Source organism: Thermobia domestica, chromosome 5 (genome assembly GCF_964235325.1).
Source record: "Thermobia domestica chromosome 5, izTheDome1.hap1.1, whole genome shotgun sequence".
In the NCBI taxonomy this organism is placed as follows: domain Eukaryota; kingdom Metazoa; phylum Arthropoda; class Insecta; order Zygentoma; family Lepismatidae; genus Thermobia; species Thermobia domestica.
Genome location: NC_137458.1, coordinates 148,975,604 through 149,003,046, shown reverse-complemented (window position 1 = coordinate 149,003,046; position 27,443 = coordinate 148,975,604). Strand labels below are relative to the sequence as shown.

The 27,443-nt window shown below is 34.1% G+C and overlaps 1 protein-coding gene across 2 annotated transcripts in view; it reads right to left on the bottom strand.

Annotated features, from left to right (window-relative positions):
• Positions 1-359: 359 nt before the first annotated feature.
• Positions 360-27,443, bottom strand: part of LOC145686169 (fibroblast growth factor receptor substrate 2) — a 71,358-nt gene continuing 44,274 nt past the window's right edge. For both annotated transcript variants that reach the window (XM_081759185.1, XM_081759186.1), the window contains exon 2: positions 360-12,154. In XM_081759185.1, coding sequence (XP_081615311.1) covers positions 10,674-12,146 — 1,473 coding nt within the window. In that variant the 5' untranslated portion in view covers positions 12,147-12,154 and the 3' untranslated portion in view covers positions 360-10,673. The remainder of the gene's footprint in view (positions 12,155-27,443) is intronic.

Below are 27,443 nucleotides of genomic sequence, written 5' to 3'. Positions count from 1 at the left end.
AGAACTCCCAACACACAATTAACAAGAGTAGAGCTAATTTAATCTGATCCCATAAAGGTTAAAAATTGTACTTCAAACGTTACTTAGTCTTACTACATATATACTAACCCAAAACATTTTTTTACATGATTGTTTAGAATAGCCACTGGATAAATACACTGCTTGTCTCGTACAGCTCAATGAGGGAATATGCAAGAGTGAGTGTCACTGTAACAAAAGTGGGTGTCACTGAAAGCTACTTTAAAAGTTTTGACAGAAGAACGTGTGCTCAGCTCAATGCTGGAATAGAATTCACAAGAAAATAGTAGTACTTGAAACATCTACAAATTACGGTTTTATATTACTTTCCTTCACTCAGCTTTTATTTCCTTTAACGTTTCCATACTAGCTTTTACAATCAGCCGCTACCTGCTTAATTTCACATTTAGTTTATTAGTTATTTCCGCTAATTCTTAATTTTATCCTGCCATGCTCCCTCTTCCTGGTGATTTCTTCCTCCTCCCCTGAAACCTTCATCCGATAATGATCTAACATTCATTCATCAGAACATTCAAAATAGCTGAGAGTGACACCAAATATATCCCTCTCGCCGTAGTATTTTCTTTATATTCCATCGACGAACCGTTCGAGGCCTCAAACTTGCCTTTATACTATCTTGAGCTTGTATGTATTCTAAACAAACAAGTAAATGCCTTCTGATACAATATACAGTGTGTTCAACTTATCTCGTTTGTTCCTCGTAAGTTAAGAACCAAAGTGAAAGCATACTAAGGAAATATCGAGAGGGAAAGAACGTGTTGCATACTTCAAAAGCACCAGATTGTCAACGTGTTGTTAATCAACTGTGGTTTTATTTTCCAAATGGCACTACGAGGTTTTACATAGATTACACGGTTTTCAATTAGTATTACGAACTACGGCGCTATCATAACATGTAAATAATGTTGTCTTAAATACTTTTAAACAAAATTAATAACCAAATAAGGAGGGTAGGGAAACGCATACATGAAGTACCGCTCTGTTGGATATGCTGAATACTGTGATAACGAATTACAAAATATTTGGAACAAAGCTGTGATAGAAGATTTAAGTATTTGTCAAAGTTGGAATGTAAATTTAAAATTTATAATAAGATGATGTAATGCCATGATTTGAAAAATAGAACCAAGCTTCTGAGTTGACAATACTGCTCATCCGGTATTGTTGCACGATTTATAACATGTTTAATTTTTCCCTTCCGCACACTGATTTACAACGCACTTTCTTCTATTCATTGTAAGTTATAAGGAATGAATAAGATAAACGAGACACATTGTATATTACGTTACGGGACATATATCTACAATATTACTAATGTTATGAGACGCATTTAAGAGCAGCATATAGAATGCTCTGCAGAGATTTACAGCAGAAAAAAAAATAACTTGGAGTTGATTTTTCTATTGATAAAAAAATACACAATATCTTATAGAAGCATACATAGTCAACATGCCTTAGAATGAATTTAACACTTACCGAATAATAAAAAATAATTTTAAAAAATGGAATCACACATTGCTTGAAGTACTACATTTTGTTAATGAGTTACATGCCATGAAAATGTTTCATAATTCACCAATTGGAAGAAAGCGATACAGAATCATATGGGACTTTTATTTGCAACTTAACGACGTTTCTTTAATTCAATTATTATCTAAAATAGTGGAAAGACTTCATAAGTTTACTAGAGTAACTCAGAGCAATTCTTCACAAATAACCGAAAGGAGAAGACAATTCTTTAAAAATTTAGTACTTGAAGCAATGTAGAATTCAATAAAACATTGTACTGAAGATGGATGAATTTACCGCTGAATCGTTTACAGTAAATGTTTGACTCCGATGTTTCTTTGAGTAAGTGTTGAACTTTAATATTACTAATATGCATCCCATTGCTTCATTAAGTTAATTGCATATGAACTTATGACAATTATTCTATAAAAATGCACAATGTGTACTTCAAATTTTGGAGACTTTTGGACCAATTGTTATGAAATTTAAACATTTATTACAAACATTTCTTAAATAACATTTAGTTCAAAATCTTCGTTGAGTTGTTGTTATAAATCGAGACTGGATGTTAAGACATTTTACCTATTTCTTATAATGTTAGAGATATGACGAAAATTAACACGCTGAAGTTCATGTGAGAGTTTATGCTTAAATGTCAGCGAAGTTTATTTTTCCTACTTCGCTTTACACTGTCTACTGTCTATATTATTAATTAAATACCTAATGTATTTTCTTCAAAATCATCTAGGATAACTAAATGGATATCTTGTTTCAACAAAGCTGCTTTAACAGAAACGAATTTCGTCCAGGTCAAACTCCACTCCGCTACATGAAAAGAAATGTCGGTCCAAGAAATATGAGCGAATTATTGCGGCTACCACATCGGTGAAAAAATACAAATTGTTTTAAATTTTCATTAAGTATGCTATAGGATCAAACATAATTGCCAACTGACAACTTGAACAGATACTTTATTATTACGTGGAATCGCAACTAGTGATACCTTTGATTCCTTATGACAAACTATCAAAATATACTTACTAATTTATCTACTCATTTAAAAATGTTCATTAATTTCATTTTTCGAACCGTTGCGTGTAAAGCGCACTAAAACATTGAACTGCTGTGTGAAGTGATAAAATTATGTATACACATGAAAATAATTTCATGCTTTTTCTTTCTTTAGAAAAAGGTGTTCTCCACTAACGACGATTAAATTTGTTCCTCAATTTTCTGAACACTATGCATGGCTAAATTTCAGTTTTTGACGGTTATCAGATATTCATCTTCATTATTTCGAATTGGATTTTAGTGTCTGTTTTTTTGAATAGTGCTTGCTTGCTTATTTTCCATGTTTTTAGTGCTTGAACATCCGGTCTCAAGTTATAATTTAAAAAAAAAATAAATCCCATGCTAAAATTTCATTTCTGCTGCAAAAATGTTGTTGGTTCCTTATCCTTTCTTTTATTCTTCTTCTAATTGATTTCTTTTATTATTATATTAAAGAATTAACGAAATACTACTAACACATTAATCTGATAAAATCAATTTACAGACCATGTACATACAGACATTTTAATTTTATCAAACAATAAGTTAGTGATTTCGCTTCAGAAATAATTCAAATAAATAGGAAGACGATATTTTATTTCTTTTCATCGAAAAGACAATTTTTAATATACTAAGAATTTTACTTGAAGATACGTTTTTCACAAACGTGCAATCATTTCAGTTTTAATATCACGATCAATAAATTTTCAGTATACTACAAAACTTGTAATACTGTAAATTTCTCAGTATGTAACTACAGTGAAACCTCTATAAAGCAATCTTTCAAATTTTGCATTAAAATCGGTCACCTAAAGAGAGTCTTCTTATAGAAGGTTCCATGATTCACCGAAGATCTTCAAATCAGGGAGTACAACTTAAATAAAAGAGTCAGCAATTGAATTATAAGATACATCGTGTTCTCTGAGTTTCCACTCCACTCTTATTACTAGCAATACTATATGTTATTAAAAAAATAAAATAAATAAACTGCAATTAGTGTGTAATTAATTAACGTGACTTTTCAAGATCACTGTACAATTATCGATTTGTAAGAATGAAGAGAATAGAAGACGCCTACACAACTGCTTTTGACGAACTCGAAACTTACAGAATAATCTAAAAACTGCGTCAGAGCTAATTCAGTATTTAAAATAAAGAAATATAGAAAAAGCATTCAATGAGAATAAGATGGTCACCTGTTGATTTCAAAGATTGTGTCATAAATTTCCATTTTTTTTAAACAGCTGATGTATTTCATTTCACCAGAAAAGAACTTCCTTGTTAAAAGCGAAATGACACTCGCTTTGAGATGTCGCATCGGAAAAATACACGAACGCATGCCTCTTCCCCAAATTCAACGGAGCAGCAAACATTTTTATGACTCCCTTGAGTTCACAGATATATCCCAACTTAGGTTATTAACATTACCTGACTATTGTTTCTTAACAACCCGACGAAACACATCTAGGGTTCGCAGTGGCTCAATCTTAAATCCCTCACGTGTGGCGCGTACGGCCCTTGCTTCGATCCCAGCTCTCGCCAAGTGAGTTCCTTTGGTGAGCACACACAGTGCATGTGTGATTTGTCACAGCTCTTTCCCTCATGTTACCATTTCGCTCATTATCATCATCACCCTGAGTCTCAGTGGGACATTCTGTTTCTGTTCCCGTTTATGTTCTGTTATTTCGGTTACGGAAGTTAATAATCATAATACAATGAGACTCAAATGTACAGTATGTACAGCATAGTATGAAAATAAGTGTCATGCACAGGATGATTAGGAAAATCCCGTTTTGAACGGGTAACGGAGCAATCCTGCTTTCTTCTCTTCGTAACAATGGGTTTGGGTTTTTAAATCTTTAACTATTCCAACGGAAAATCACTATCGACATTTAAGACGAAAATTCTTTCGTGTGCGCGTCTGCTTGTTTCTGATTCTTTTAAAAAGATATTTTTTGTTATGCCTATTACTCTTATTTTTTTGTCGGGCTTATATTTTGCATTCGAAAGACTGAAATTTTGCACACTCGTTCAGTGCACCCCTTAGTATGTTTCAGATGTTTTCAGATCTCTGCGTGAAAACGGGGGATCCAGAAGAGTAAATGTGTGTGTGTGTGTGTGAAAAAAAATTAACAAAATAGCTTTTTTCGCGATTCAGATGGAGACATATGAATTGTACCGTTTGAAAGGCTGTTCTATTCTGAAGAGAATGATGTACGAACCATGATCCTCGGATAAATAGGGATGTTTCAGGAAACTGTTACCTCAGATCCTGTTTTATACGGGAATCTCGGGTATTTAGGGGATATTATTTTTCGCGGGCTTACTTCTGCACCCAGAAGATTGAAATTTTGCACATTTATTCAATGCGCCCCTTAGTATTTTTCAGTGTTTCAGAATTCCACCTTAAAACAGGGGGTTCGTCCAGAGGGTAGAAAGTAAGAAAGGATATTTTTAACAGAAAATCACTTTTTTCGTGATTTTTCCGCTCAGATACACGATGGAGACATTTGAATGGTACGATTGAAAATCTTTTTTTTATTCTGAAGAGAATAATGTACAAATCACAACCCTAGGATAAATAGGGATGTCTGAGGAAATTTTCATATTACATGCGGGTTATCTGGGGCATTGTAGGGATGTTCTTAGCTCATTGTTAAATATTTTCCCCGCCCTTACTATTCAAGACAGCTTGAAATTTTTACACACATTTAGTACACCCCTTAGTATTTCCCAGTTGATTTTGAGATACGTGCGTTAACACAAGGGAGTCCAAAGGGAATCAAAATTTGAAAGAAATAATCAGAAAAATCCCATTTTCTCTTAAAATTTCCCGCTTCAGGAACACGATAGGGAAATGTGAATGTTACCGTTTCAAAGGCTGTTCTATTCTGAAGAGAATGAGGTATGAACTATGATCCTAGGATAAATTGGGATGATGATGTAGCTGCTGGACTGAAAGTCTATAGTTTACCTTAAAAAAAAAAAAAAAACTAATTTAAAAAGGTTAAGAAACATTGTTTGGAATTGATATAGGTTAACAATTGGGGATTAATTCAAAATTCAACCCTAATACTTTCACTTTAACGGCATAATTAGCATTTAATACTAATTCCTAATGCTTTTTCTTCAGTTCACGACTTGTAATTTACGAGGAGAAAGATTTGATTTAAATCAAAAAAATCGATTTAAATAAAAAAAATCAACAAAAATGATTTTCTAAAAAAAATCATGATTTTTTCAGCGATAATAATAATAATAATAATAATAATAATAATAATAATAATAATAATCATCTGTAGTAAAGGTCGTCTTACAAGAAAAGTAAATATAATATTTTCTGACAAAAATCGATAGTCCTCGCCGGTTATGAAGAGTGACGGTAAGCATAAAGAAAGTTCAAATAGGTTCAAATACATTGCTCTTATGAAATAATTACTTTGTACCGATAAAAACTGGTCGTAATTTGGATTTGTCGGGCTAAAAATAAAAAGTTGGTCGTTCAGAGAGGTTTCACTGTATATTGCAAATTTTCTATTATAACAGAACACAATGAATGTTTTGAGTTCTAAAAGTAAGAAAACTTCAGGTTAAATTGTGTGATGAAATTTCATTAGAAAACTATAATAAAATAATGAAGTAAGTTTTTCAAAATTATCTCATATATATTCGTTGTATGTCCTTGTGTCAAACCTACTTAATTATTATATATATATATATATATATATGCAAATTGAAACTGCCAAAAAATCATGAATTTTGATGATGAATGATTTTATTATATTAAACAGGACAGCTTTAAACGTAATTATTAATTTTAGTCCGCGTCATTCGTTTTAACACAAAAGTTAAAATGTTGTTTTAAATATATACAAAGTCCTTGATATAAAGAACTTTTCAGGCACTTGCTGATCTAAACCGACTCTCAATAAAATTTTAGTTATTATTCTATCTAGAAATGGGAAAAATATTGCATCTTCAAGTCGTTTATGTATTCTTCCTTCCTTCTCTACAATGACTTATTTCTAAAGGTTTTCATATCTGAATAATATTATCTGATGTTACAATACTTTAAAGTTAGCCAGCTTTTTCAAATTCTTTTCTTATATATACATATATTATCTACCGTGAGAGGAATTACAAGAATGAGTCACTAATTTTTTATAATAAGCCAAACTAGTGAGAGTGAACATAGTATTCCTTTGTTTGAAAAATATTATCAAAAGAAAATTTTAGTTGAACTTCTTAATTACATCATACAATCTACAACCAAGAAACAAACAATAAATTTCAAGTAATTTTACATTAAACTATAGTTTCTGCTTAGAATGACCAGCAAGCACTAGAAAATTATAAGCATGTACATTCGAGAAAAATAAGAACTCAACAATGCGTACACAAGAATTAATTTGAATCATAGGAACTAAATGCAATTCAAAATCTATGTTGTACATTTACAAAGTTAAGATGCAGGTACATAATTATTTTGAAAGATGGCACTTAATTTTCAACATGAATTCTGCATTAAGAACAGATATTAAAGAATATACATCCTTGCCTCCTATCTACATTTGTATGCAATACATAAAAGTTTATAAAATCTGTACAGAGGACACAATCTCTTAGAAAAGTTAACTGCAGCGTCATTATACCATAATACAACTTTTAAGCATTTTGTATTTTAAAACAATTAAGGACCTGAGTTCCTTTGGGTAGAATGTAAGTGCAAAGAATACCATCTCTTAACATGAAATTCAACTATTCATCAATAAATATATTTGAAAGCAGATTTTCAACAGAATGTTACACGCAGCATTGCTATAGCCTTTCGGTGTTTACGCAACACGGATTAATACATTGATGTGTATCATGGAATATTAAAAGTAATTATTCTAGAATTTTTTTTGGGAAAACAAAGGATGTGACCCTACCGGGGAGAGCAGTAGTCACGATTCTTCTCCCAAATGGTAGCCTACACGTACCATTGGATATGGGAGGAGATAATGCGTATCTCAACGTGTACGTAGTACCTCAATACGTAAAAGAGACGTTGTTCCGTATTGCTTGGATGATCCTACCAGGGGATAGGCCAATCCTTGAGGGTAACCAAACAGTGATTGGAGGAAAGTGCCAATCCCAGTCATTTGGTCAAAGGTTTCCATTTTGCAATGAAGGGGCGGAATATCTCCGAGGAAAGGGGGCTGGACTCAAACCTAAATGGTGACTTGACCGTGCCATTGGTTCCGGGATAAGAAGTAAGAGTATCTACGTTCGTTGTACCTCTATACGAAAGGTAGTAGCTGCTGAACGACACAGTTGGGAATCATTAAGACTCCCTCCGCTCTTGCGTTGGATTCTGCCGGGTTGCGCTTACATCGTGGCGATTCGAAAGCTGGTACTAGTACTGGCTGGATGTGAGCTTGCCTTATATAGCTCAGGCACCATGCCTGTAAAGTATGATAGGCCCTGGCTCGCTAGCAGGGGTGCCTAGTCCTTAGGTTAATTGGTAGGCACTAAGAACTTCGGTCTGACTGCGCAGTGGGCGTATCCCACTCCTTGATCGAAAGACCAAGGTTAATGTTTAAACGCATTAAAGGTCGAGGAACAATTCTTGATAGTACACTACGTGCATGAGGAACTACAGGCCGGGTAGTAAACGGTAACGGTTCATAATTAGGCCGACAAGCCGCAGTTCAGCACGGTGTGGCAAGTAAAATGTGGTAATGTCTTTTCTTCTAATCTTGGTAATGTCTAGTAATCAATAATTGTAGTGGAAATAAGAATATTACTCTAAATAAATATGCTGTCCTTTAGGCCTTAATATTCTATTGTTGCGCATATACTTGCATTGCCTTAAAAAAGAAAGAAGTTTTATTTATTTGAATAGCACACAATTTCGTCGACAAGAATACATCTATTAAGTTAAACAACGACTACAAACAAACTGCATATTTTTAAAGTATACCAATATTATTAAATAAACCGTATTTTTCGTGAAAATTATTGTGTAATAAAATTAAAAAGGTAATTCTTTTAAAGGTCTTTTAACAATGACTTAAATAGTAAACCAACAAAGCGACATACCTGTACTGTTTACAATTGATCTCTAGTAAAATAATCCTATTGAAAATATTGGGCTACCTAACTTTTCGTTTGCCTAAGCTATATGGGATATCAAATATATTATCAGATACCTATACATACGAAGATACGTACAAAAACAGAAAGACAGATTTTTTTTCCTCTTAACCCAATATGATTAACATTTCATCAAATATGATTGGGTTTAGGTTAACCTACTCGTAAAGAGTTGCTTAATCATTCCATTACTAATAACTAATCATCATATCTGAAGAATTTGAAACCACACTCCTTTTAATAAATTATTCAACAAATTCACACACGACTTGTCACAAATTCACATTGTCTTGAATGACTGTATATCCTCGCTTGTTTTTAATAAAATATTCCTGGGGCACCATCCAAAATTTTTAATCCTGGAAGACCATGTCATCAGCAGTTTCGCGCTGCTGATTCTCAGTCTCATTTATTTTTTAAATAATAAAATTTCATTGAATTATTATTGTTTTAATATATATTCGAAGATCTGGGTCCAAACCTATTTTCCATTTTCTCTACTATATTGATAATGAAAAATATTTTGGTAACGAGTGTTCTAGAACAGATAATAAATTATTACAATTTTAGTACTAGCTTCACCAATAACTAAAACTGGCTATGAAATCTGTCGTGTTTTTAATTTCCATTGTTTACACACAATATTTTGACTTCAGACTAATCCAACATTAAATGTCTGACACTGCAAAGGAGAATCAAATCTAGAAACATGCTCAATGAAGATGTTTATATGGACTCCATTAATGTACATAAAATTACCGGCGTACAGTTTATTAGATGTGTATTATAATAATCTATGTCTTGAGGTAATGAATACAAATAAATAAATAATAAAAAAGCGATTAATATACACATCGCTTTTTCCACTTAAGTTCATACATTACGAACACCAGCCACACCTAAAAGAAAACTAAGTATGTTCGTATTTATATTCACGTATTCACTACATGAATCGAGAAAACTACTTAAAAAGAATGACTTGTTTGTTTTCATGTTGTACAATAATATTCTACATTTGTACAAGGTGTAGAATTTATGAGAGATTAGCAAACATTTTCCCCACATCTACTCTTGGATTGTACTTAATTTTGATAGCTCGAAGCATCATTCTACATTTTTCCTGAACTGATTTTCCAGACTTGTAGATAACTTGGATCAAAGTTGTTTCGTAATTTCTTGTGTGAACAGACACTCACAATTCTGACCACTACAATGATTTTAAATTTCTGCAACTTCAAAACTCAGCATTCTAAACCTCTACAATGATTTTAAATTTCTAAAACTTAAAAAGGAGTATGTCATCTTTCTGTTTTATAGTTCATTAAAGCTATTTCGGTACAATGGAAGGCCTGAACAAAATTCCACTGACAACTTTATTCCTTTGGTACATGTAACATTAACAATAAATAAAATTGCCTATTAAATTCTCTAATACACAGTTTCATGCCAGGTCCTTCTATTATACTGTTTCGTAGGCACAAGTAATAATATAACAGATCAACTCTTTTGGGAAAAAAATACAAAAACTTGATATATATATATATATGTACATAGCTGCTAAATATTTACATATTGTATACAATATGTATCTGAGCACATTCAGCTGGTTAAAAAAATCTAATGTAGATGTTTACTACTATTTTAACAATCTTAAATATCGTAAAAAGCAAGCTTAAAATCTGCATAAAACTGTTTTAACAACGGTTTACCGCGTTTTGTAAAAGATCTACTTTATATACTTGTATATATCGTATTTTCAAATAAGACTTCAAACTATTATCAAACAGCAGAAGCATGGACATTCAAGTTTTCTTTGGAACAAACAGTCCACTCGATTAACAATCAATAAAATACAGAAACGACAATGAAGGTGGGGAAGGGTACAACTGGCCATCTTCAGCAAGTACAACAAAAAAAAGCATCTTTAATCAATATAATCAATCACTTAGAGAGGAACTATTTCTCACCACTGTTGTCTCTGCTATTGTAGAATTGTGACGCGTTTTTCGTGAGCCTTCAGTGTCGTTTTCTATCTTTGGATTCACAGAGTGTGAGAGAGCAACAGTTTTGTCGAAATCAATGGTCGCATATCCTTCAGAAGCTCGACGTGGAGATTCTGGGCATGAATTAAGAGAACCAATCGGTGAAGTTGGTAAGGTCTGAGAATTGTTAGAATCTGATCCCCGATCTAAGTCCAAGACTATATAATTTACCTGCCTAACTGGTGTCTGATTAACACCACTTTGACTTCCTCCCTGAGGAGGCTGGACCTGACTTCCAATGTTGTGCACTTGATTACGAAAGGGAGGTTTTTCAGATTCCTTGTCTAACGGCGAATGAAGCACTGTTCGGAGATGAGTATTCTTGACTTCAATATCTCCAGGCTCCAGATTTGCATAATAATGGTGATCACGAAATATCTTTGGTGAAGTTTCTTTGGCATTTTCAGGTACGACATTCATATAAAGATGGAGATGAGTTTCTTCATCTGACTTATCTGCCTTCGTGTAATTCGTGTTGATATCAAACGTTGAAACAGGACTTGAAGGCCCCAAATTCATGTATGAAATAGAACCTTCTGCAGGCTTGTTATTGTTGGTACAGCCTACAACATTATCACCAACGATAACACCATTTACAACACTAGTCTGAACAGGACTTGTCGTTTCAGTAGGAGAAGTGGCACTATTGACATACTGATGTACTGTTCGTCTACTATTACTGGACAAAGAATTAGTATCACCATCAGAAAACATCTCTTCATTGATATAATACGCACTATTACTACTAGCTGTGGTGACGGGCATGGCGATAGTGGGGAATGTAAGAGGTGGAGATATGGAATTCTGAGGACTAAGCGGCCCACTACTACCACTATTCCGAAGATTTGAAATTCCGTCAACAGTCTGTGATAAATTTCGAACATTGCAATTACGCCCTCTGATTGGTTCTAAATAATTCCCATTATCCACACCTTCACCACCATTGCTTGTCATACTACCAACATTCGATCCAAATCCTGTCCTTGAAGCCGATGATGGGAGATGGTTCCCCGTAGCGACAGGAAACTCTCTAGACACTGCATCTTCCCCATTTCGATTTTGAATGTGCCCTTGTAAAAGGTTAAAAAGTTGCTCAGCTCGACGACAGCGAAAAGCATAGATACCTGGACCAGTTGGACACCGTCTTCCTGATTCGAAGCTGAAAAGTTCTGCGTCAAACCCATATCGTCTGAGGCACTTCAGTGGCCACCGAACAGGTGTTTTGCCTTTTTGGTAGAGGACTAGATCGGTTTCTGTGATTTCAAGCTGGCCTGGGCTAAGTTTGTGTCCCAGGTCGTCTACATTCATCACCTGAAATATGTTTGGGTGAAGATCATTGATATCAGTTTTGCTGGAAACACAGCCCATCCTGGACTCTGCAACGAAAATAACAGAATATTAGTGATTGTACGCACACAAAGAGCAAGTCAAAAATATGTGAATATTTATATGTTTCTACAGTGAACTTTTAGTATCCAAATTACCATTGTTTATACAACATTGTCAGTTTCGATCAGGATGTGGAACATTAGTTGGTAATATTTAAATAAAGAAAGGATAATCGTCTGTCTTCAATATACGGAATTGAAATTAAATAATTAAAAAGTACCATTTGTGATTAAGTATCATTTCTTAAAAGGAATTAGAACATTGCTGCCAAATAAAAATATATTAGAACTCTCTGCTAACGTAACCATTATTCAAGTGTTTTTCCAACAGTAGTTAAGGTCAGTGAATTGTATGTTCGGTATTTAAAAAAAAAAAAAAAAAAAAGTTTTGCTAGGTCAGACAATTATTAAATTTGTGAAAATAGCTTACAAAGTTTAGAACTAAGATAGTCTAAGATAGTCATGGGAACAGATACTTAAGAGTGCCTAATTTGGAGTTTTAAGGAATGTCAATTGTATGTGTAAGTTCACTGTGAATGAAAGGTTGATTTTGTCTTTGTGTTGTACGAAGAGATCATTTTGAAGAGCTGATACGATAATTAAGATAAAGAGCAAATCATGTGCCTACTGAACGCTGTAGTTTACTTAGCTATCAACTAAATATTGGGATTAATAGCAACAAGTATTACCCATATCATCACTAATCCAAGAAGTTGATATTTATTTGTAATAATTTTCATAAACTTGTATAATATAATGCAATGTCTAAGATTTTTCGTTTCTAAATTTAGATTAGATTTATTATCAAAACATAAAATGATCTGTATCCTTTGTAAGTGCAAAATTTTGATTTTGTTAATTTTCTGCACACCATATAATAAATCTTTGAATAAATGTGAAACCATATTTTCATTATTTTCCGATTTTCTTACATGCTCACACTTTTATGTTTTTTCTTCTTACTCCTATGTATTTGCTGGACATTCAGAGATAATTTTATAGAAACCTCCTGACATTTCTTTTATCTGAGTAGGGATGAGGACAGCTTTTTCTGTACTTATCATAACATTTAGACCGCACTGAGATTAACTTTCTTATAGTTTTATGTTTCGTAGAGTTTGGGTAACTACCAGGAATTGAATGCTAACAAATTTTTCAGAGGTAACAACTAACATCTTTTTTTTCTCTTTTTTTGTTTTTTTATTTTTTATGCAATGTCCTTTATGTATCATTCCTCCACAGTAAATTCATTGTACTCACTCTTTTCTCCTAAATCTTGACTAATAATACAATATAATTAGACTTAAATATCATTAAGAAAGAACGAATTTGTAACAACAGTGTAGGAAGAAAGAAAATAAAGCTCCCTCCATATATACACACAATATCTACGTGAATTCTCAATGTATCAAGTACACCATTTGGAAAAAAAAAAAAAATCATCTATAAGCTAACTTCTTTGCAACAATAACTAGACAGAAACAAAATAAACCACTTTACGAATATCATTAAGAAAGAATGGAAACTATGAAATTATTACTGAGAAACGACTGAACACACAAATTATATTCCTAATTTTTTGTGATTAACCAACATTTAGAAGTAAATACGTACAAATAAAAATACACAAGTATAATTTTACAACAATCCAAACACTTTTGATAAATATGAAATAAGTAATAAAACCACTATCCTCTTTCAATAGCTACAAAGATAAAGAGGGTAAGAGGGGTTTATAAAATTATCTGTAAAGTCACAGTAATCACATAGGGATTCTATTTTTTTTTTAAAAAAAGAAAAAAAAAACATAGTAGAGATTTGGAAAACAATGAAAACGTTGTTTCAGGAATAACTACTAAGACAGATTTTATTTCTACCAAATAGTCATATTCTCTGCAAAATAATGTAACAGCACTATTCTTACATGATAAACAAGTTTCTATCATTATCATTTACAGAGTATAAGCATCAATTCTGTAACTTTATCAAACATTTTACTATGCCATGTCTTAAGCTTTCCCTATCTAAATTTAGATCTGGTTTTAAGTAAAAAATTCAAAGTGATTCATAAGTATTTCTTTTTTATTTTTTATTTATATAAATATTAAATTGTATTAACTCTAAATTGTGTTTACTGTTTAATGAGCTTTTGTATAACGTTCTTAAAAACTGTTTGTAACTATTTTAACACTTAATGAAATTTCATAGAACAAAAACCATTTTGTTCCTTACAATGGTAGAATTTAATACACGATATCTCATTTATGTGATTGCAGGTATAAATGGTCGACGATGGCAACGTCTAAGCTTGCGTGAGCGGGCTTAACTGGCATCCGGTACGAAATGTGACAATGCGTGGCACAAGTACAGAGATGGAGAAAGGATCTCGTCCCTTGGTAGATGCACAGACCATAAGGAATTGTCATTCAAAGTTAATGGACACTAGTTATTAGCTGTTAAAATCCAAGATGGTCTTTTTTTTTTTACACACTTCAATTTGTACTGGTCAAGGCTGTCATCTGTTATGCCATAAACATTTCCTTAGCGACCATCACAATAACAAATACATTATTTTATAAACTTGATATTCATCTTCATCCTGTACATAAAAATGCAAAATTACATGGGGCTCATGGCCATATACTTACAGCCAAGTGATCTATTTGTTATTATATATGGATCCCGAACTGTCCAATTATGATTAAATAACAGGGATTAGGCGACTTTTTCATTCCGATGTTCCTCAAACTATGCCGCAAAAGCTCCAGCCGTATGATGGGCGCATTATATCCTGGAATATGGCGTCATTGTCCAGAAACAACATCTGGACCATAAGATGCACATAATCTCTAAAATGGCGATATAACCTGGGCAGTAACGCAAACGGTAAGCGTCAGCACAGGGCCCACTGAACACCAGGATATGCGACCCACAACATCACAGATCCACTGCCACGTTCCACGTTTCATCGGAGACACTGGGGACTACACACTTCTTTGGGTGTCTGCCACACAAACACAGTTCATAGTTCAAAATAAAGTTAAAAAGACTCTCACGTTTCTAGTCATCAGTGATGCATGTTGCATGTTCGCGGCACCATTGGCGTCGTGCTAAATCATTATTGGTTTCTTATTAGTGATTATGTTCCTTCATCTCAAACTGTAAGTCACCCGTAACTCGTGGCGGACTGACTGTCGACACAACACGCTGTAGAAAAAGTTACTTGAGTTCCTCCGTCACTTGTACCTTACTCGCACGACAGCTCTGAGTGACAATCCACTTTAATGCTCGGAGACACCTGTCACCGAATTTTCTTCCAGCCACCGTTCTTTTTCGCTGATGTGGTTTGCAGCAAGTTTGTACATCATCATCACCTTGAACACTGTCCCTCATGACTACCCAACATACTTGCCACTTTCGTTACGCCTGCACCACACAACCGAGAATTTGCCCTCTTTGGAAATCAGAAAGATTGTGCATTCGACCTAACACACCACCAAACATCGGTTGGCGATATGGTCGCTGCCTGACCGTTGCAAACCAAGACTGACATGTTTCCGACTCCAGGTGTTTCCATTAATTGATAAGAATCTGTGTACTAGATGTTTTGTGATATCATTTACAAAAGTGTTACCTAAGTTCTCGATCTCCTTTGAAAATGAAAACAGATTTGAACATGAGAAATAGATTTAATCTTCAAAGGACAATTCATTATATATCATTACATTTAGCAATCTTTGAGCTTTTTTTTTTTTTTTCTTTCTTAAATTCCGACACAATACCATTCAGCGGGCATGTAGGCGAACTCCCAGGTTCTGTTTCTACCTAGTTTACGTTCCCGAAGGTTCTGTTGTAAAGATGTGCCACTGACCGGAATAAATGGTAGTCGCTAAGTGCAAGGGTGGTTGGAAAAGCTGGCTGGGATAGAAGTTCCATTTTCAGTTCTAGGATCTTCTGAAGTGTCACAGCAGAAGTATAAGCCAAACATTGTCTTTTTGGAAGAAAGCTCGTTTCCGGTCGACTAAATAAGGGCACTTTTCCGAATATGGCTACTGTGGAATATTATGCACATATTATACAATGTGTTCAAAAACACTACACACTCTTCAATAGCATACGTAACCACCCCGAGCGGTAACAAGCAGATGTCTGGACAGGTCACTCATCGTACAGATGCTAAATTCTCTCTGAATATGGTATCTCATGCTTGCTGTTAATTTCGGCATAGCTGATCGGTTATCATCGCCGATTCTCCACGTGGTCAGGCGGCGTCCCTGCATGTCTCATATCTGCTCAACACGGCCGGCCTAGCCAGGTAGAGTAAAAAACATATACTGAATAGAGCACGCCAAGTTGCCCTGGGATAAGAGAACACGCGTTATCCCGCGGGAAGAATGGGTCCCGTAGTACCCAAGCGCCAGAGTACAGGATTAATTATGTCATGACGTACGAGTCATATTCCACTCAATGAAGACAAAAGGCAAACGGGATGTATAGCTTTTGCTTCCCCACCACATCCCATGCCAGAATGCTTAGTGTGGCTCCTATATTGCGAGTTGAGTTGATTTTAGTTTAGCGTCCCGTTCAGCAGCGAGGCTATATGAGACGTGGACCTACTGATTAACTTGGAATCCGAACCACATGAGCTCCCACCGGGAATCGAACCCAGGTCTCCCACGCCAAAGGCGCGTACGCTAACCGCTTAGCCACGAGGGAGATCCCCTCCTATGTGGCGAGTAATGGACGCTGGACCTTCCCACTCACTCACACGTCTCATCATTGTATTCGAGGTAGAAAAGACTTATCGCTGCATACTACCGCCTTTCATTCGCCTCGCCACTGCAGTTTCTTCCGTCATTACTGTCGACATTATCGGCGATGGGAAAGTGTCAAAGGATACCGTGCAAATTTAGATCAGATTCCAAAAATAGATTACTCAGCATACACGTGTCACATGCGGGACGGTTGCTGTCCTGTTCACTAATGTTCTACTTCAACCTCACACCACATCTTGGCTCGGAAACACTGAGTTTGTGATCACACTTCAATCTTTTGAGACTGCCAAAATCCGAATATTCAACTATTTTTCGGTACCTAGGTAATATTGATAGTGGTAATCTAAAATTTAAAGGGGAAACAAAATGATGCACATGGCGAAGAAGAAGTTTTCAAATGTTTCGTATGGGTACTGCACTATACAGAACAGAACAGAAATCAGGACACTATACAATGGAAAGATAACGGCTTTCGAAGTGTAGCTTGTAGAAGAGCGGAAAAAATAGCTAACCAAAGACAAAAGATAACAGCACGGTAGGAAAGAGCAAGGCTAGATGTTTTAAAAAAACGCATTGTTTACGACATTGTATAAAAAAATACTGTATTCTAAGGAATGCAACATAAGGTACAGTGAATGGAAAACAAGGAATACAATAGTATAATCGGTAAATGATATTAAAAATAGATCATTTCTACGTCAAAAGGAAAAGGATTATTAAGGACCGTAGTAGACAGCAGACTTTTTCAATTTTCTGCAAGTATCGTACTTTCTAGTAATGACAGAATACCTGTGATCGATTTCACAAAGGGCATGGAACAATAATCCACCCACTCCTGCCTTTCTGAGAATAATTATCAATATTTCGCTCAACATTGATCTCAATATACATAACTACATGCGTCCTTATAGTCCCTCAAACTCAGAACTCTTTACCGTGTGCGTGGGTTTCCTCGAGGTTCTCCCGTTTCCTCCCACTTTCTTCATTCCACCATTTCATTCATTTCTCATATTCACCGTCTCCTTTAGCCTTGCCGGCATAACCGTGGGACGTAAAACTCAAAGATTTCATTTCATTTTCAAAACTCTTTATTGGCGCCTACTTAATTTCAGCCTCATGGATTGATAGTGACGATTTGTGAAATTGAGATCGAGACTGGTTGTACCCACCTTTGAATCTGAAGTGAAATTATTTCTATTTTTCACTATTGTTAAATTACAGGTTCTCATCTCTATAGACTTTATTTATTTGTATATGCTTTTTTATATTATTATTATTACTGTATATATGGTATGAATGACTCACACAAGTGACATATCACATATGGGGACTGGTATAGTCAAAATTCTAAATATGGCATTTTTTATTTCAACTGAAATTTATGATTTTAAATCCCAACCTAAGACGGACGAAATAAGTGGTTCGCATGGAAAATATAGGTATGGTGCGCAAATATGAGTTGAGAAGCTTACAGGAAAAGTTTTTGGGTATCTATAGAGATGGGAGAATGATACATGGGAAAGATCTGATGGAAGTGCGTAGTACGTGCTGACTGGATTGGATTAGCAGAGAATAAGATCCGTTAACAAGCTTTTGTTCCTATGGTACTGAATTTTTTTTTTTTTTAAGTTATATAATTTATTACTTTTCTCTGTTCAGACTGCGAAAACAATGTTCACATTTATATACTGAGTCCGAGAAAATAACGACACCGATCTTGAACTGTATCGTTTCATCATTAGGAAAATAAACCCAAAGAGGATTTAAAAAGATTAAACCATTTTATTCAATAGTTATCAACTGTTTCCTTTGTTTGAATCTAGTCTACAGTTTACCGTAAGATCTAAATTGTGTAGAATAGAACTGTGTTAGGAAAAAGAAATAGAAACACGATGCTCTACAAATAAATAAAACATATTTCCTAATTTTTCCTTGTACATTAGTGCTGAAATCTCAATGACAAAAGCCAAATTAAAAAGTCAAACAACTTCGCCTATTTAGTTAATTGAAGCCTCAGAGGTTCATATTATGTAAATCACGTCAATCCGACATGATGAATTAGTGGATTTCAGGATGCTTCTACAAAAGCTTTTTAGCTGTAGATAGATTTTATCTTCCATTTAATACTGATGGAAGAAAGGAGAAGGAGCCAATAAAATATTTCAACCTTTTTATACAACGACTATGTTAAATTAGCTATAACAGAAATATTACGTTAATGTACCACTGGTTCTCAAACTTTTTTTCGCGTAGTCGTCACTGATGTCTGTGTACTCACAATTTATTTATTTGTAGTTAGATATGTGAAGCTTTGTTATAAATTTGAGATGCGTATTTCTGGTAAAAGTAACTCAAGTGAGACGAAACTGTTCATTAGTTTAAAGTTATCATAGTGTTATCTAGTTTCGCAATTGCAAGTTTCTCGACTAAATTATGAAGTACACATTTTTAACTGCGATTACTCTGGTGCGCTGCAAAACTATCAGCGGGAATACGAAACAAATAAATAAATATTAGAATGCCCCTGGATTTATTTATTTTGAAATGAAACGAAATTTTTAAGTTTTACGTCCCACGATTATGCCGGTTAGGCTAAAGGAGATGGTTATGATGAGAGATGAGTGAAATGATGGAAAGAAGAAAATGGAAGGAAACGGGACAACCCCGAGAAAACCCATGAGCACGGTGTTTGTCCACCACAAAGTCCACACGGCGCGAGCTCGGATCGAACCAGGGATCCCAAGCACCGGAGGTGAACGCTCTACCACTGAGCCACCTCGCCCCCGATTTATTCATTTATTTTGCAGGGTGTTACTACTCATAGTCTTTGTATTAGTTATCAATAGAGATGCAAAAGTTGGTTTACTTTTTGAGAACTGTTGCCGTTTTGGTTCCCCCAGTCTGTACTTGAAAGTTATACATTTGGAGGGGGAGGGGGTTGCCTAAATTCAAAGTAGTAGACAAGAAAGTTCTACCATGAACAAAGAAATAAATTATTGTTCTGGTTTAAAATTACACTTACATCTTGTTACCCACTCGAAAATAATTTTACTATGAGCTCCATATTTTCTATCAAAGGAACTACTATAATGTTGGTTAGTGAACGTTGATTATTCACAGAATTTCTTCTCTTTTACTCGTCTCGTCAATATCGTTGAAATACGAAAATTGGGAACTTTGTTTTTAACTTCCTCTTTCTCGAATTTTAACACCTATAAATGCGGTGTATACCTAGGTACAGGATAGACGACATAACCTGACTCGACCTTAAATCATAAACTAACTGATTTAAAAAAAACCTAAAATGTTGTACAAATCACGTATCTAGAGAAGAAACTCGTTAAACATAATCTGCAATACCACCAGATTAACAGTGTAGTGAAACAAACATACAACTTCCTTTTTTCAAATAGTACTATTTCAGATTATTACAGTATTCAAATCTACACGTTACACGGGAATCTTACAATACCACACTTATTGTTCAATGTTTCAAACTAAGGATGCTACAGTACCACAAACATCCAAATTTAAAAACTTGAGGCGAATGGGACATTGCACATAGGCCTACAAAGAAACTTAGTGTCAGATACTATGATATGACGCATTCCGAATAAACAGGAGCACAGTTACACTTGATGTTTTTAAGCGCTCAAGAACTTTTAGTTTCCAGAAGACGAAAAAAAAATCACAATGCCGTTTACAGCAATTTAATATCTCAAACCGTCCGAAAATATAAAACATTGGTCAAGTTTCCAGCACTACTTAAAATGACTATTTGTACGAAAAATTAGTTGTTTTCCTTTGGTCTAATTCCCATCACAACCCCCATTTTATATCATCCTCTTGCCACCGATTCCTTTATAATTTCTTGTTTGTAATAAGTTTGTGTGGGATTTTTAATATAACTATTGCGGAGATCTCACGATATATATTTCTCTAATAGTAGAATCCATTTCTTGTATATGTAGGGAATAGAGTAACTTCCCTGTAGGCGAATGGATTAAAACCAAATTTGGTCAGTTCATTCATATTACAAATATCGAAGCCGATCATCATACTGTTTCAAAATGGAGGCAATTTGAAAATTTTAAAACTTTACAACTCCCTTAATTTTGGGTCATATGATAAAAAATAAAGCGATTTCTAATGTTGGTTAAAAAAAAAAAAAAAACTTAAACCTGTTTAAAAAGTTATTGAGTGTTTTAAATGACTTGATAATGTGCACCACGAAGATTGAACCGGACATTGCCACACTAGTGAAATCATACCATTATCAGGTACCTCATTCATTAGCATTCAATTTTAATTGTATTTCAATATGCAGTTTTGTTGCGTTTGTATTTTTCTAGTGTTTCAATATGATATTCTCATTAGTTTTATATCGTACCTTTTTCATTTACACTGATTTTTAAACAACTCTGCACCTGTGGAAAAATAGTAGATCTTTTCCCTTTTCTTTTCTTTGTTGTTTTGTTCTTAACAGTATGCATAAAAATAAAAATATGCCTATTAGAACAAAATTCAAAATAATTTTTAAAAATATTTTCCGGTATTAGATTCTAATTGTATTTATTTTTCCGCTTATATTCGCGACCACAGGTTGAGAAACCCTAGTCTGTAACATTACAGCAATAGCATCTGGTAGTTATAATTACACGTACTTGCAACACATAATTTTAAGCAAAGTAAACAATTATAATTCTTTATAGTCCTTAGATATAATAATTATGTAAACACATTTTTTGAAATAAAGCTTTTTACAACTTCTATCCTATTCACTCGAAATGCGTCATATTATGGTCATAGTAACCGAGACTAAGTTACTTTGGATGTGGATTGCCCCATCCATCTCAGGTTCGTTATTACTGTCTGCTTATAAAATTTGGATGTTTGTGATATTGCAGTAGAGATGCAAGGGCTCGGAAAAAAACCGGCTTTTTTTGGAAAAAAAACTCGGTTTTTTCTGCTTTGCTTTTTTGCTTCGGAAATTTTGGGCTTTTTTCAAAATACTGCTTTAAATTGATAAAACAGACTTTGTATCGCTTCTCTATAACACAAAAAATCATTTAATTAGTGGTTGATGCTGATAATAATATAAAACATCGAAAATAAACTATGAATTTCGAAACAATATTTCAAACAATTTTTCTTCAACATATTTACATTATGAATTCCACAGGATTAACCAATGTATATAATAAGAATTTTTTAACCTCCTATATACAAAAGTAAGCAGAGTTGGCAAGAACCGTGGTTGTTTTTGAAAATGCCAAAAACTCGTTTTTGGGGGGATGTTTAAACCAGGCTTTTTTGACTTAGATTTTTTGCTTTATGTATTTATATTACATATTCACAGAAATAGCCTAAGTTTGTTTCGCCTTGATGTTATTATGCAACAGCGGGGTTATGCCGGAAGAACTCCCATAAGCTTAAACAAGTGCGGTCAGTAAATTTCTTAAGTTGAGAATCTCCCGCCCTAGCCATTGGGAAAATCCCGTCATTACTTGAAATGTAAGACAATAACGGGAAAATCCTGTTATTGCTTTGCATGTAAAATTTAAAGGTCAACATATCATAATCAGTACGCTAAAACTGAGGTATTAAATTACAAATTTAGTACCGGTATGTAGATATAATTGAAAGTCCAATTCAAGCTAATGTTGGAAGCTACGTAGGCAATCGATAAATTTTGCCAATTTCTATCAATATATTTAAGCAATATTGGCTTCTTTATAAAACAACACGCATTTAGGCATGTAGAAATATACAATTTGGTTTGTTTCGTATATTTAGGCTTAACATCCTTACGAAATACCGAGGTTATCAAGGAGAAGACTTTCGCTTAAACTGACATCCGAACCGCTACTTTGTTTACGCATGAAAGAAGGGTTGTGGTTCGACCGAGAATTCAACATGGGACACCTTGATTAAAAGGTGAAAAGGAAATAAAACTAATGCAGATGGTTTGATGTATGGAAACGCCACCATGAAGTTCACACGATTCGCATTTTTCATTCTTTTTATTTTTGTGGTTTAAACCAGTTATTAAAAAAAAAAAAAAGTTGGTGTAAATCAGCCAACCCTAAAAGTAAACACTTCTTTTTAAAGAATACACAAATAACTAGCAAAATAGTATGTAGTATTTTTACTTCAAAATATTCCATACCCTCTTTTTGAAACAAAATAAAATTAAAATAAAACATAAGAGAAATACTTAGATTTATATGATACACTTAAAGGCTGCACATCTAGAGCTTTTGGTTCTGTATATTCTTGAAATTCTACAGTTAAGTTTTATAGAACCACCATCACAGTTTACCCAATCCTCAAGTTTTCTGAATTTTTAACAAGAGGGATTCAACATATCATTACGGAACTCCCCCCCCTTCCCCCCCAAAAAAAAGACTACGGAATATATTTAAGTTAAGCTAAATACAACTGCACAACAAACATGACTGAGTGATTAGCTTTTGCGCTTCTATCGGGAATTCCGGGATTCAACCAGCATTCGACCATTCTGACAAAGCTTTTCTTCATTCCATCTGTGAATGTAGAAATAGTGCGTGTACTGTGAGTTGGGCGACTTCCTTTTTTATTGTTTTTAAATCGTTATTATTACTAATTACCAGCAGTGACGGTTTTGCGAAGGTTAGGGGGGCGGTCTTTCGGACTGAAGCCCGTTCCCCAAAGTTACGGAATGTCTGCAACAAACGAAATATCTATTATTTATGCCTTTACTCATAAACTTTAAGCTCCTGTCAAATAAAAATTACGAATGTTTAAAAAAACTAAACATTAGTAAGAAACCCTTCCCAAAATACTTTTCTAAATCCGCCACTGATTCTCAGTATAAAATGATTTTTAAAGTTGTATCCGGAAGATTATTGCTAAACATATAAACGAAACGAAATATTAGTTATGCCTGTACTCATATACTTCAAGCACTTCCCAAATAAAATTAGGACTTTTTAGGAAACGAAACAATAAGAAAAAACCCTCCTACAGTACTTTTCTAAATCCGCTACTGATTATTTGTATAAATTGGTATTCAAGGTTGTGTCCGGAAAATTATTGCTAAATCACTTCACAGCTACTGTATAACAAAAATGTGGAAGTACGGTTTGACGGATATATTGAAAAGGTACGCTTTGACGGATAAATAGAAAAACGGGCAAGTTTAACTTTTGCGCTAGAAGCTAGAGTACTAAAAGCTCTTAGAAATGAAACACGGATGACAAACTAGAGAAGAAAAAAGATGTCGATAACTCAATAGTTAAAATAAAGTTAAATAGCCTCTAAAATTACCCTCAAATACTACATTCTTCATGATAGCTTTAATTCGTAAAACATGTGCTCCATCCATCTTGATGGTGAATTTCAGAGCGAAATATCACATTCAGGTCATGGAATTTTTATCTAACTATAGAATATACTATAAGAAAGCTATTTAAATAGAAAAATCATGAAGTTGAAAAAAGCCAAAATTTCCAAAATTCTCGTTTTTTTCCCAAAAAAGCCGGCTTTTTATGTGAAAAAAACCATCGATTCAAAAAAGCCGGCTTTTTTGCATCTCTATATTGCAGTATCCTTAGTTTGCAACACTGAATAATAAATGTGGACTATATATAAGTTTTCCTTTAACATGAAGATTTAAAATATGTAATAATTTGGCTTAGTATTATTTGACAAAATGTAACTTTATGTTGATTTGGCACCATAGTTAATCTGATTGCATTAGTGTAAGACAAACATTTTTCCCCTTGTCGATATTTGCATTGTATATAATTTCAATGTCACTTTTTTATGTATTAGTTTGAAAGTTACAAGGACTTTTAACAAACAGCGCACTTGTATCTATATATTCCACAAACTTTATAAATGAAACGTCATTTACTTGGACATAAGCAGGCTACTAAAAACATCTGTATACAATTATATTAACGCAATATTTGACACAGCTATAATTTTCGAGATTTATTACGCAACTTCGAGTTGACGTTAAGTCGCGAATTAGGCTAAATGGGGGAAGGGGGATACTATATATTACTTGGATGAAACACTTCAAATAAATGTAATCATGTTCTGAAATACTTTGCCCACCTTGTTGTGAACGCCTAACTTCAGGCTTTATTTTCTAGGTGTCGTTCCACGATTTGACAAAAATTGTATATAAAAATCTTTCCACCTCAAGTGCGTAGTGATTACTAATGCATCCTATATCATGGTTATAGTAAACAAGATTCAGTTACTTTGGATGTGGATTGCCCCATCCATCTCAGGTTCGTTATTACTGTCGGAGACGCATCCAAAAATTGGGATGTTTGTGGTGCTGCAGTATACCTAGTTTGCAACACTGGATAATAAATGTGGACTATACGTTTTCGTTTACATGAAGATCTGAAATATGTAATAATCTGGAGTAGTCATTTGACAAAATATAACTTTATGTTGGGTTGATAACATAGTTAATCTGATTGTAGATGATTTCAACTCAACGAACTTACAAAGTTCGTTACTGAATTCTCTATGTGTGTGTGTGTGTGTGTGTGTCTGTTATTTGCAAATTTTTCAATTTTGAGCCCTCCATTCGATATTGCATCAAACACTACCTGAAAGAAATGACAGAATTTTTCAGGTTACTCTTATCGGTCCTGAGATATTGGCCAAAAAAGTTCCGATTTCGGGAGATCTAAGGAGCCATATCTCAGGAACCGTAAGTCATAGAGAGATATTTTGCGAATTTTTCAATTTTGAGCCCTCCATTTTGAGCATGTGTCTTCGTAAAGCGGGATATCGTAGAACGTTTTAAACGAACCTAAACAAAACATGTGGAAAAAATGTAGTACTTAAGGAAATTATAAAGAGTAGATATATTACAAGAATTGTTTAATGATTATAATAATAAAGTATATAAAACAATTGAAATAAAGCCTATAGAAGTTAATAAAAAAATAATTCTTTCTAACAAGGGACATCACCCAATTGTCCGGCTCCGATTTCAATGAAATTTTTCTAGCTGATAGAGGACATATATGTATTATTTGTGATGACAGAAATTTTTGCCATGGTGCGTGTTTTCTATTTTTTTAAAATAATTTTTAAGAGTTGTGATGTGGTTATTAGAGATTACTGCAGAAATCCCTTGCTAACCTTTGTAAACGGAGCGTTAATGAAAGAACAACCATGTAGATACATATAAGGCTTAGGGGGAAGTTGTATGGTAGGTATGACCTTGACGGCAGCCATCTTGTAATGAGCCATTTTGAATTAAGATCAAGTTTTTAAAATGGGAATAGGGTAATATGATACATAATTTCGGGCTAGAATTTAATCAGGAAGACAATGGTGAAACTAGTTTTGAGATACACCCATTTGGGGAAGAGTTACAGGCATTTAATTGTTTGCTTACTACGTGCGAAAGTCCCTTACCTCCGCTCCCAACTCGCATATTAATGATAATAAGTTGATAAAAGCTTCGGTAATACATATTATGCCTAGAGGGTAGTGATACGGTAAGGATATCCTTGACGGAAACCATCTTGAAATCCGCCATTTTGAATTAAAGTGAAGTTTGAAAAACGAAAACCATAACATGTGACACCTTATTTTAATAGCAAATTTTCCCAAAAAGCCAATGGTATGTTTATTTTTGTTCTATAGTTAAGCAGTATGAATTTAAGACTGCTTCTAATGTGCACCAAACGTCCATTATTCGATATTTCAAATTGGCAACACTTCTAATTTTCACCGCATGTTTTAAGATTCCAACTGGCACTTTGCAATTGTTGCCATAGCTCATGTTTTCTAAATTTATTACATTTTTTAAGTGTTGAAATTTGTCAGTTCATGAATAGTGCTCGGATAAGCATACATTTAGAAAACATGAGCCATGACATTTCATTTTTCAAACTTCACTTTAATTCAAAATGGCGGATTTCAAGATGACTACCGTCAAGGATATCCTTACCGTATCACTACCCTCTAGGCATAATATGTATTACCGAAGCTTTTATCAACTTATCATTAATACGCGGGTTAGAAGCGGGGGTAAGGTACTTTCGCACGTAGTAAGCGAACAATTAAATGCCTGCAACTCTTCCCAAATGGGTGCATCTCAAAACTAGCTTCACCGTTGTCTCCCTGATTATTTTCTAGCCCGAAATTATGTATCATATTACCCTATTCCCATTTAAAAAAAATGGCCTTAATTCAAAATGGCGGATTTCAAGATGGCTGCCGTCAAGGTCATACCTACCATACAACTTCCCCCTAAGCCTTATATGTATCTACATGGTTTTTCTTTCATTAACGCTCCGTTTAGAAAGGTTAGTAAGGGACTTCTGTAGTAATCTCTAATAACCACATCACAACTCTTAAAAATTATAAAAAAATAGAAAACATATACCATGGCAAAAATTTCTGTCATCACAAATAATACATATATGTCCTCTATCAGCTAGAAAAATTTCATTGAAATCGGAGCCGGACAATTGGGTGAT